General features: G+C 29.7%; 1 protein-coding gene across 3 annotated transcripts; it reads left to right on the forward strand.

Annotated features, from left to right (window-relative positions):
- Window positions 1-1,835: 1,835 nt before the first annotated feature.
- On the forward strand, window positions 1,836-5,268 carry LOC104891404 (uncharacterized). Of its 3 annotated transcripts, none has more exons than XM_010677093.4 (5): window positions 1,836-3,359; window positions 3,447-3,566; window positions 4,407-4,585; window positions 4,699-4,735; window positions 4,980-5,268. In XM_010677093.4, exons 1-5 carry the CDS (start codon window positions 2,718-2,720, stop codon window positions 5,163-5,165), a joined length of 1,164 nt encoding a protein of 387 aa, XP_010675395.2. In that variant the 5' UTR covers window positions 1,836-2,717; the 3' UTR covers window positions 5,166-5,268. The 3 variants fall into 3 exon arrangements, with proteins under 3 accessions (XP_010675395.2, XP_057250186.1, XP_010675393.2); XM_010677091.4 differs by having other exon boundaries at window positions 1,839-3,359; window positions 4,699-4,864; XM_057394203.1 differs by lacking the exon at window positions 3,447-3,566 and having other exon boundaries at window positions 1,838-3,359; window positions 4,699-4,864.
- Window positions 5,269-12,320: the final 7,052 nt, after the last annotated feature.

The following is a 12,320-nucleotide window of genomic DNA, read 5'->3' on the forward strand; positions in this document are numbered from 1 at the left end:
TTCTAGCCTTTGAAAATATCATGTTCGACAAAACGTTAAATTTCATGTCTATTTTTGAGATAACTGAAGAATGATCTTTTTAGCGGACATTCATAAGTAGAATATATGTATGCCTAAATATCATCCAAGGAACGCTTTAGGTTGATTATTAGATTAACTTGCCACACACCAAATTTTTTTGAGAGGTTTGCATAAGAGGATCGATGACTTGCAAAAGTTGACTAACTATACCATAAACTTCTAAAAAAGTAATTTATCCGCCTTGAATAAACATTGATCTTCTTTCTATACCCATTATCTTTACCTCTCACCCCACTCTTTTACGATCCTCTCATTTCACACTCTCTTGTCTTTGACCATTGTCGTCCTCACCCACACGCTAGGAAAAATGGAATGGCTATCAACTTATATTAATCGAATCTAATGTTCTTTTTATTGAGTAGAACTTATTTGTGCTAAATAGAACTTAGCTTATTTAGTTATTTTTACTAAACTTACTTTTATTAAACTTTATATTATTTGAAGTGAACAAAACCAGCGGGACGGAGCCACATTTTTCGATCTGGGTCGTTCGTTCTTGATTGCGAAACAAACGCGACCCAGATTGTTGTCATCCACGTCCCGATTCGTAGGCCACCATTGTTGAGCACTATGAGAAGAGAAAGGAGAACGAAGGATGGAACTGTGGAAGAAGCGATTGAAAACTGAAATAAAGTAATTTCACTCTACTTTTCCTTTTTTTAAAAACCTGGTAAAGAGTATTGGGTAAAGTAAATTTTAATGATACACATGTATACCACATTACCACTTCTTCACCATGGCAAAAAGTGCTCTACTCCTATCCACGTGATGCAGAAAATAAAAAAGTAATCATTAGAAAACCAATAATACAGCTATACATATTACCACTCTTTCTTTTTTTATTACTTTTTTACTGCCTCTTCTATTTATTTTTAACATACAATCTAACTCACATGGATAAGTTACTAAGAGCAACTCTTTTGAGTTTTCAACTTCCAATTTTTTTTTCTTTTTTCAAATCAAAGACAAAGTAACACATTTATATTATCATTTTTTAATTATATGTTGATAGGATTACTAAGAGTTTTAATATTTTTAAATTTATTGAAAAACAATTAGTAAAAAAGTGACCCAATATTTCCGATTCACCCAAGGTAGCGTTTCACGTACCCGTTTCCGTACCATGTTTCACATCGACACTCGTTCCTTGTATCATTGAACAAAACAGTGGCTTATGAAACATTAAATTATTAACCTTCAAAGTTAGACGTGGAGAAATTTAAAAGTCAGGATGTTATAATTATTAAACATGTGAGGAAGTATATTCTAGATCAAAAATTAGCCAAATTCCCAAATTGACATGCATTGACATTTGAAAAGAATGAGATACATTTTCAATCCAAGCCAAGGGAAGCAACCTTGGATCATGTGTGAATCATAAAATCCACTTGGTTTCATTTTAGGAAAGTATTTGGTGGGTGATGACCAATGACTGGGGAGTAGGGAGTACTCCATCTAATGGGCCCCATATCTTGTTTAAAAATATCACGTTAATAACACTCCATCTGTTTCAAAATATAAGATATTCATACTTTACGAAAATTTTCTTTGACCACAAATACGATAAATAAAAATTATAAAATTGTACTATTGGATTCGTATTGAAAAATACTATAATAACATTATTTTTAAAAAATTTCAATCAACATAAATTGAGAGTAATTAACGGTCAAAGTTCGACCTCGAACATTGTGTGTGCCTTAAATTTTGAAAGGGAAGGAGTAATAAGGCATACGCCATTTTTTTTATTCTTGCCAAAATTTCTCATTTCTTAAATTATGAACAAAAAATACAGCATTTACAACAAATTTTCACATAGGAGCAAAGAGTCAGTTTAGAAAGAAAAGCATGAGAGTGGAGCGAGGATTTGGACGATAATTAGTGCGAAAAAGCCTTATATTTGTGAAAATACTTCTAAATTTCTATCATTCGAAAAACACTGAGTATAATATCAATTACTAGATTTATTGTCATATGTTTTACTGTAAAATATACTCTATGATCTGTCTCTTAGACAAATTCTCTTTCTCTCTCCTCATTTTACCAATATAATTTTAATCATTCACAGATTGTTGAGCTTTTACATGAATATTTTCACAATTTTGGGATCTCCTTATTTTTTGGGTTCATGAAAATTTTCTAACATCTTTTCAGGAGGGTTTGTTTCTCTCTTGCTAAATCTACTCTTCCTTTTTCACAACAACAAAAAAAAATTTTTTTTGCTCCGTTTTAGCCGTTGAGATTTGATATTCATTGGGTTTTAATGAAAATTTTCCCTAAATTATAGATCATTTTAGATTTTGGTTTTTATACCAATAATTTTACCTCTCAAAAAAATAAACAAACCCAATGTTTTCATATGTTAATATTTTGGTCCTTTTTAAGCATCTCTAAGTGCATAGCATCTTAGTCTAGTGTGTAGTAGTATAATGAGTCAATATAAATCCTCTTACTATACTTAGTATAAAAAATTTCTTATTTTGAGCTACTTGTTAGATGTCTCAATTATTTGATCCTAAATTCTTTGATCAACATTTGATCATGCATTGAATTAATCTAGATTTTGTTTTTTTTTTTCATTTTCATGTATGTAATTATTATAGGCTCAAAAAATGTGAAGGAGTGAAAAAGAAAGAATGATTCATGAAGATGAAAATAAAGTTTGGAGTAATAGTGATGGTGGTGGTGATGGTGGAAGTATTACTATATCATCATCAAAAAAGTTGAAGCAAAGAAAAGTACCACAAAGAGGATTAGGAGTGGCTCAACTTGAGAAGATCAGGATGGAAGAACAACAAAATGAGGATTTTTCTTCCACACTTTCATCTACAAGTTCTTCCTCTTTAGCCACTAATCCATTGCCTAATTATCCACTTACTATTAATAATAATTACAAAGCATCAAAACTTGATCTACCATATAATCCTCCATCTCCTCCTTCTTCAATGCCCATGAATGTGTCTCCTCCCAATCCCATTTTTCGACCTCATTTGTCACCCAATACCAAGAATTTCAACTTAGGTACGATTCCGTCTTTGAATCCCACCAATGGTGATGAATTTGGAGTTGGATGGCCTTCGATTCCGGTCCATGGAAGTGTTAGTTTTCCTAATATGTGGCATCCGAATTCTCATCAATTTAGTGTTGATCATAAAGGGGAAAACTCGATTTTTAGGCCTCATTTGAGTTTACCTTATGAAACTTGTAGTATTGCTCCTTTACCTGATGTGCTACCAAGGAGTACACAACGAAATCAACCACTTCTTTCTAATTCAGTGGTGAGTCTATTGCAAATCTTCCTTTTATTATTATAATGTTTGCTTTCTGAATCTTAAGTTAATGTTATTTTTTTGTGCAACAAATAGGTCAATGTTTCATCTATAAATTTATCATCATCATCATCTGTGCTAAGTTTTCCAATGGAGCCCCCTTCAAACCAAAGCTTTTATAGCAATTTCTCACCATTGTGGCCTGATGAAGAAAAGGTATCACTATCTTTCCGTATTCCTTAGGACTTCGATTACCCGCTAATCGCATCATTTACGCGCATTTTCCAGATTAGCTTACTTGGCCTCATAGATCAATTACTCGCGTTTTCATGATTAGCTTATCACTATCTTATTGTTTTCAACAGGAAAACATAGCTTCTCTTGGTAGCTTGCATCCATGTATCAATTTTACATTTAGTTCAGGAGCTCAAACCATCCTATTTTTATTATTTGATTACATGCACATTGTCTTAAGCATCTATTATATTTGTGAAAATACTTAGCTTCTAAATTTCTATCATATGAAAAATACTGAGTATAATATAATTACTAGATTTATTATTATATATTTTACTGTAAAATATACTCTATGATCTGTCTCTTAGACAAATTCTCTTTCTCTCTCCTCATTTTACCAATATATTTAATCCTTGACAGACTGTTGAGGTTTTACATGAATATTTTCATAATTTTGGGATCTCCTTATTTTCTGGGTTCATCAAAATTTTCTAACATCTTTTCAGGAGGGTTTGTTTCTCTCTTGCTAAATCTACTCTTCCTTTTTCTAAAAAAAAGAATTTTTTTTGCTCCGTTTTAGCTGTTGAGATCTAATTGTTTAACTTCCTATACAGACGCTTACATCAATCTGATTTGTGATTTTGTATGCAAAATTTATGACTCTAATATGATATTTATTGTCTAATATATGATAAAGAAAAGTTCTTGAACAAAAGAATGTTCACCCCGTTATGGATTAGAAATTTTTCCAAGCGATGTAAAAGTGAAAAGTGATTTAAAAATATATATGTGATAATTTTGGTTTTTTATTTTGTGTAGATGATGGTTGGTATGAAGAGGTCATGTCCCTTTCCTTTAGACAACCCTCAAATCCCTACATTGCACAGCAAATTCGTTCCTCTTTCTACTCATCCACTCTGTCGATCAGATGAAACAACACCAGGTGCATTTGAAGGGACAACATACAATCACTTGACTTCCAGTATCCCAATCTTCAGGTCAGCTTAACATATGAAGTACTTCACTTTATAAACTAGTACTTGTTTGGTGTAAATAAAAACTTTTACTTGAATAATGATACATTTTGCTCTTTATGTGCCAATTTCATCAGAGAAATCCCTCCATGTCCAAGTGTAATGCCTGAGCAGGTAAACTCGAAGAAGATCAATAAATTAGAAAATGGTACATCACATAATGCAGAATTTCTTAGATTGACTCCATCACCAACTACTTCTTTTACCCATCCAAGATTGGAACAATTATGCAAATTTAAAACCGTAAGGCAGTAGAACAATAATATTTTGTGTTTGGTTTCAACTTATAGCCACAAATTTAATCATTACACTTAAAAATTTGCTAATCTCCCCTCATTTTTTATGTTCCAACTTTAAGGCAAGTAGTATCGAAGACTCACTTATGGATTCAAGAAAAGGCAGCTCAAGCCAGCATCAGCTTGAATTGTTAAGCTTCTCCCCACCCACAAAGCTGCCAACAACTACACCTGTATCGTCTTCAACCAATCATATTCATTATAATGGTGAGGTAGGAAAGAATATTGATCTAAACTTAAGGTTGTAGCAGATTTTCTTTCTCTTTCATTTTACATTTATATAATTTTTGGTTGTACTGTCTTCGTAACAACATGTTTTCATTCAATGATAGTATTCGTTGCTTTCCCTCCTTTCACAATTATCACTATATATTATATGGATTTGCATATGTGAGATATGGATAGGGTGTGTTATTGCTATCATAGAAGCTATGAAAATAACGTTCCATGTGAGGATAGTGGGAGGATCAAATAATTCTAATAAGATTAAACGTTATAAATCATTTTTAGAATTTTTTTTTTTGAATTGGTGGGTTGGTTTTTCTCCCTTTCTTCTCAAGGTATACCTTCTTTCTACTTATGTGGTACGAAAATAGTTGGCATTTAGGAAACATAAAATCTGAAGTTCCAACCATTTTGGGTTCATTAGCATTAAAATGATTGGAGTAAGGGGTCGTGCTCAGCACGTACGGCATAGTCAACCGCACAGGGCCATAAAAAATTTAAGCCCCCATATATTACTTTATATTAATAGATATTGACTCATTGTATTGAAAAAATGTCATAATTGATGTTGGGCTCCTATATGATATATGCACCGTCTTTATTGGAGAAATAGGAGAGATATGTAACCGAACAATAAACTAGTCTAAGTATCATTTCTTATCATCAAATTACGATTTTAGTTCTCTTAACAACTCCTAATTTGAGTAATCAAGTGATTATTTTAATACAATACTGAATAAAAGATTTATGTCACTACTCAAATATTTTTTTAAAGAATACTTTTTACAATTTTTAACACGTGAACGAGGTTAGACAACTTTTTTAATACTAAAAACAAACTAAGTTATACGCCAAATATTACTCCTATTGGATTTAAACAAGCCCAACTTACACACTCTACCATGTAAAATAAATTGTAAGTTTATTAACTATTAAAATATATAGTATAACATAAGATTTAACACATGGCTATTCGGTAAGCCAACTAATACAAAATATATATTATTGTCTAGATGCAAGTAAATGAATGTAAATAGAGACCAACATTAAAAAGACAACTTATTATCTTCATTGTACATGGCTTGGTAACTAAACCAATCCTAAATATATGAATACTAGTTTTGAAGCCCGTGCATTGCATGGGTTTATTTTATTTTTGCAAATTATTTTGTAACATTGTTGATTTTTTGTTGCTGTGTAATGAGATTTTTCAACACAATCGTTATATAATTTCTCCATTCTTGCTTTTTATATTGCAACAATTACCAATTTGAGTAGTTACATCTATTCGGATCATTTCACTTTTGGTAAAAAAAACAACTATAGTTGACAACATCACCTTTACTTTATGTTAATAAAACCATCATTAATTACTCGAATTGCATCATAAAGTTGTATTTACTTTATTAAGGATTTTCTTATCCCCTACTCTATCTAACCCTCTATGCTAAACAACTCTTTTTTTTTCTTACAAACCATGCTCAAACTTATTGTTGCAGTAGAAAAAGGCAGAGAAAGTATTTATCGTTATACTTTAATTTCTAGATTTGTTATTGTGATATATAAATTTTATATTTTTAATGTTCTGTTGAATATTGTAGCTAATAAGTCTATTATTAAATAGTAACTCAATAATTGTTATGACTAACAATAGCTAACACATTTTTAACATGAAAAATACCCAAATTATACTTTAAGAAAGTAAAGTGTAAAAATTTAATAGATGAAGGACATAAAGAATTGAGAAAAATATGAGTGTATCTTTAATTATTAGTACATAAACACTAACGCATACAGAACAGAAGATGGAAAAGCAAAAAATAAGATCATAATGATGGTATCATGAATAAATTATATTAAATATAAAACTAACCTCTATTAATAATCGAAAATACTATTTAAGAGAAAAATACCCTTCATCAATCATGACCATATCAAGACTTATCAGACTTCCCCTTTTTTATGATTTGCGACCTCAAATAGTCTAGAAACTCAAACCTTGATTTCTCAATTAGTTTTCGTAGAATTAAGTTTATTGAGAAAAGAATAAGATCTGACATATAGATATATGAAAAAGAAAAATATAAAATTATCTATACAACAAATATTTTAGGAAAAAAATAATTAGTCAATTGCATAATACCTCTGCAATGTCGTTGACAAACTATCATTTGATTCTTAATGTAATGTCGTCATGGTATGGTACATGCTCAAAACTATATGTTTGTATTTTTTATATTTATATAACTCAATTTTTAAAAATATGATTTTGAACGGCATAATTGCTATTGTTATATATAATACGCTATTTTTATAGTTAATTTTATATGTATTTAAAATTAATAATAAACAATACGTTATTGCTCATCTAAATAAATATATTTTCATGAGTTATTTCGAAACATATTTCAAACACTCTCAATTGTAAAAAAAAAAAGAAATCATTGCAAATTATGTAGCAAAAGCTATATTCAATTTACATAATTGAATAATTTAGCTAGGTTGCTTATTCAAAATCAGAGTATAATCTTCACTTATTAAAAACACCTTATATGTATACATATCTATGTTAAACACTATTTTTTAAATAAAATTTTAAAAGAATGACATATCATTCTTAGGTGGAGCTCTCTATAATATTCTAAGGTTGTTTTTGTAAAACATACTCTAACTTTTTCATCATATGGCTATAGATTTTAATTTTTGTTGTAACAATCCTTCATATTTTTTGTTGGAATACTAAATTATTTTGGTTCAGTTGAGTAAGGCTGGTGTTTGGATCCTCCAAAGTTTTAAAAGAACTCTAGAATGTAGAGTTTGAGCAATATCAACCATTGAAAAAAAATCAATAGCTCATATATTATCTATCCAAAACTCACTCTATTTTTTCTCATCAAAATCCAACCCCTTATTTCCCCCCTTTCACCAATACACACTCTTTACTTTAAAATATATGATTCAAATGCAACTCTACCTTGTAGAATATTATTAAAACTCTAAGAGGATCGGGACTCGTAAGACTGAGATTTTGAAAGATAATATGTTTAATCCTGTAAGTTGAACTTATGATAAAATGCTATAGTCACATACTATACACTATAGTTATAAATATTATTATATTTATCTAAAAGAAAGAATAAATAATACCTTACCATTCATCTAGTTGAATATATTTTTATGATTTGTAAAACTAAATTGTAAATGGGTCATATTTTGAAGTATATTTCAAGAACTATCAAATGGCCGGTGAAAAATTACAATGTTTTGAATTAAGTAGCAAAAATTATATTACATCTATATAATACTATAAAGCAATAAGGTTTGGAACGTGTCAAGTAACCAATAATTTGTACACGTGTCAATGCAATACCTACAAAAGTTTGGAATCAAGATATTCTATTTTTTCCAATTTAAGAATAGAAATAAGGAATCAAATTACTAATGCACTAAATAATTAGATTACTTGAATCCTAAATCATGTCCTAAAATAGCGCAATTAATATGAACTGGAAAGAAAGATCAATTTGTCTAATTGTGTGGACCTGGTTCACATTAAAAATAGTGTGGACCAGACCTAGACACGTGCCCCACAACAAACTAGTCACTCTCGCTTTCCAAAATTCGCACGATTTTCTCTCTCTTCAATTAGATTCTCTCGCCCTAAAATTTTAACAAAAACAGTTGTTCAGCACAACCATACACTATATCATTTTAAAATACACTATATCATTCAAAATACACTATATCATGTCAATATACACTATAACATGCAACACTATCTTGCCAAAAAAACTCAGTAAAACACTATGATTTTAAAATACACTATATCATTTTATGATACACTATATTATTTTAAAATACACTATATTATTTTAAAAATACACTATCGGGAGAGTGAAGTTATCAGATGAGAGAGAAGTTATCAGGAGAGAGAAAAGAGCGAAATACTGAACGCAGCAAAAACGGAAAGTTGTAACCATTAGAACTCACGTGAGATGGATAAATTGTACACTAAGTTAGTGTGCAGCAGGTTCATATTACTTTTTTCCAAGAAAGATTTATATGCATTACAAATGGATATTATCTATTAATAAAAAAAAGAATCAGTTATGTATTGGGAATTTTTAAAATTGTGCATCCTAAATCATTGCTAAAGTCCACAATTACGATTAAAGATACATGATACAAGGTATCATTCATGCGTTAGGTGATTCTTAATTAGGTGATTCCTATAGAATATTTCCTATCAAAACTTTTCACCTAATTAGTTATCATTAAAGGAATGTGTAATCATAAATATCTCATAACATATTTCCTATAAAATAATATATTATATTTAGAGAAGGAGCATCCTTAATAGCTATATTCACGGATACAAAATGACCCTTATACAAAATTCCTAAATTTATGCACATCTACAAATGTTTATTTAGTATTTCATTTTCTTCTGAGATGCGTTACAAATCATTCTAACTATAAGCACATACTCCCTCCGTTTCCTAAAGATCTTCCCCTCTTTCCGTTTAAGGGTGTTTCCAAAAGATCTTCCCTCTTTTGCTTTATTCCTTATTTGGCAAAACAAATTTCCCTATTTACCCTCTCATGTCACTATCATATGGTCCACCATTACATTATTAATTCAATTTTACTCCCTTTCTCTCTCCTACTTTAACCCCTTTTTATTTGTTTATTTATCTTAACCCCTTTCTCTCTCCTACTTTACTCACACCATGCCCCACACAACTTGATTTTCCTTGGTATCTGTAGGAACAGTAAGTGGGAAGATCTTTAGGAAACGGAGGGAGTATCACACAACGAAGCCCTTTTTCACAAAACACTTATTTATACCAAGAGTATAAACTTTACAAAACACAATCATACTAAATTGTTTGAACGGTTTAGCACATTAGCTTAAAACATGAATGACGAACTTACGAGAAATGCACGTGAAAGAAGAAAAAGACTAATGGTAGAGAAGCGTTCAAAACCCGTTAACCATATACAAGGACAAGGTAATTAAATATTCCAAGTTATCTCTATTATATAAAGGAAGGGGGGAGCAACGGTGTCCTCTTTTGAAACGCCTATTTTGCCCCCCTTTCCCTTACTAAATTACAAAAATAATATCAATATCAAATTGGGATTCAAACAAAGCTACCGGAAATTAAATTTCAACATCACTCCCAAATCACTTATGTTAGGAAACTTTACAAATCCTTTCTAAATCACGTTCAAGAAATCCCGCAAATCACTAAACTTTACAAAAAATAAAAATTAACTTACAAACCAAAACTAATATAGTAGGGCGTAAATACATAAAAAAAAACATTCACAAAATTCACTTACAAATCATTGTTCTCAAGAACTCACAAATTTCACTTACAAATTATTCTTTACCTATACACGCTATGCATAAAAATCTGTAAAAAAACATAAAATTTCGACGGGGATATCACACATTTGTCCATCGGCAGATTTGCAAACTTCCAAAAAGGTACATAATTCTTTTAATCTTCCAAGTTATTTCAAATTAGTTGAAAAAACAATAGCAATTGTTATGTAGCGACTAACAGAAAAAAGGGAGATGATAGCAATTAGTTAAAAAGGACTTAAATTTAACCCTTTATTTTCACATGAAATAGAGAACAAGATAAAAGTAACAAATTTAGTTTTTTTTTTAAAAATTCCAATATTAAAAATTCTGCTCATAATTTTGCAAAAAAACCATTTTCACAAATAAATTTTGAAAAAAAAAAACAAAATCAAAGTTTTGCGAACGGTTTTTGCAAAAATCAATTTTCAGAAAAAAATTAAATTAATTTGCTAAAACCATTTTCAGAAAAAAAAAATTACATTATTTTGCGAAAACAAATAGTGAAATTAAGCACCAAGACAACTGTAAAATTTTGAAATGGAAAAAAAGGGCTTTTATACAATTTAAATTTAATTCATTTTCATGTTAAATCAGAAAACAAGAATAAAAGAAACGATTTTTGTTTTTTTAAAAAAATTCCAATATCAAATTGTGTATGAAAATTTACAATTTTATCTCAAATATAATTTTAAATATGAGACTGATGAAAATTTTAAATATAAGTTTGTGAAATCATAATTTAGATGTTAGGCAAGGGAAAAAAAACTGAAATTGATTCATACTTTTCGGATTAAATTTTGGGATGATAGAAAATCGACCCAAGAAAAAACTGAAGTTGATTTAAGAAATTACCTTTCTTTGTTAGAAAATCGACCTAAGAAAAAACTGAAGTTGGTTTGCTTCCTTCAAAAGTGGTTGATACGGCTGATGGATTTTTGATGAATTAGATCTACTGCTTTGCTTAATACTTGAAAAGGCTGATTTTCTTATTGTATAGTGTATAGTTTGATGAACTAGGTTCCTTGAAAATATGGTTGTAGATTTGTAGTGAGAGGAGAGAGAAAATGAATAGCAAAAGTAGTGGAATTATACTGATGTTGCCAAGTAGTGGAAAAGGTAGTGAAATTTTTTTGTTAAAATTCTAGAAGGATGTGCCTACAGGCTACACACGTCACTCAAAATTTTGGGTTTCAAATACAAGTGTGGATCAAAGTATAAATTAGCCAAATTATAATATGGGTTTCAAATACAAGTGTAGATCAAAGTATAAATTAGCCAAATTATAATATTGTTGCATTGGAAATTCAACGTAACAGATAATATGGACTCAATTTTTTTTTTGTTCAATAGAGATAAGTTTAACTAAGGGAGTAATACTGTAATGCTACTTAAATGCAAAGAGTTAATGACTGCAAAAGAAGAACAAATGTAGGAGTACTATTTGATTGTATTTCAAATAATCTTATTCACAAAATGGAGGTGACCGTAAAATACTAACTTGCATTTTCTTTTTGTTTACTACTTAGTAATAATTAGGCCTAAACAATGTTGTTAAAATCGAGATTCTAGTTTGAATCGAAAACAACCTTTAGAATCGAATCGTAAAATCGAATCGTAGAATCGTAAGATTCTACAAACATGTATAATCAAGATATTGCACTCAATCTTCATTAAACATGGATAAATTATAAGTTAAAAGACCTAAAAATTGGAAAAAATAGTTGTTTACCCACTATATTGGCAATAACTAACAATATATATCTCTTATTTTCTTTGTTAGCATGATTTAAACTTGCGAGGTTTT

This window comes from Beta vulgaris, chromosome 4 (genome assembly GCF_026745355.1).
Source record: "Beta vulgaris subsp. vulgaris cultivar EL10 chromosome 4, EL10.2, whole genome shotgun sequence".
Lineage (NCBI taxonomy): Eukaryota > Viridiplantae > Streptophyta > Magnoliopsida > Caryophyllales > Amaranthaceae > Beta > Beta vulgaris.

What these genes read in the sequence shown, in the direction of transcription:
- LOC104891404 (XM_010677091.4), top strand. Translation starts at nt 2,718, where the DNA reads ATGATTCATGAAGATGAAAATAAAGTTTGGAGTAATAGTGATGGTGGT. An exon ending in CACTTCTTTCTAATTCAGTG is followed by an intron (nt 3,360 to 3,446) that starts GTGAGTCTATTG and finishes TGCAACAAATAG; the next exon opens with GTCAATGTTTCATCTATAAA. An exon ending in AATTATGCAAATTTAAAACC is followed by an intron (nt 4,865 to 4,979) that starts GTAAGGCAGTAG and finishes TCCAACTTTAAG; the next exon opens with GCAAGTAGTATCGAAGACTC.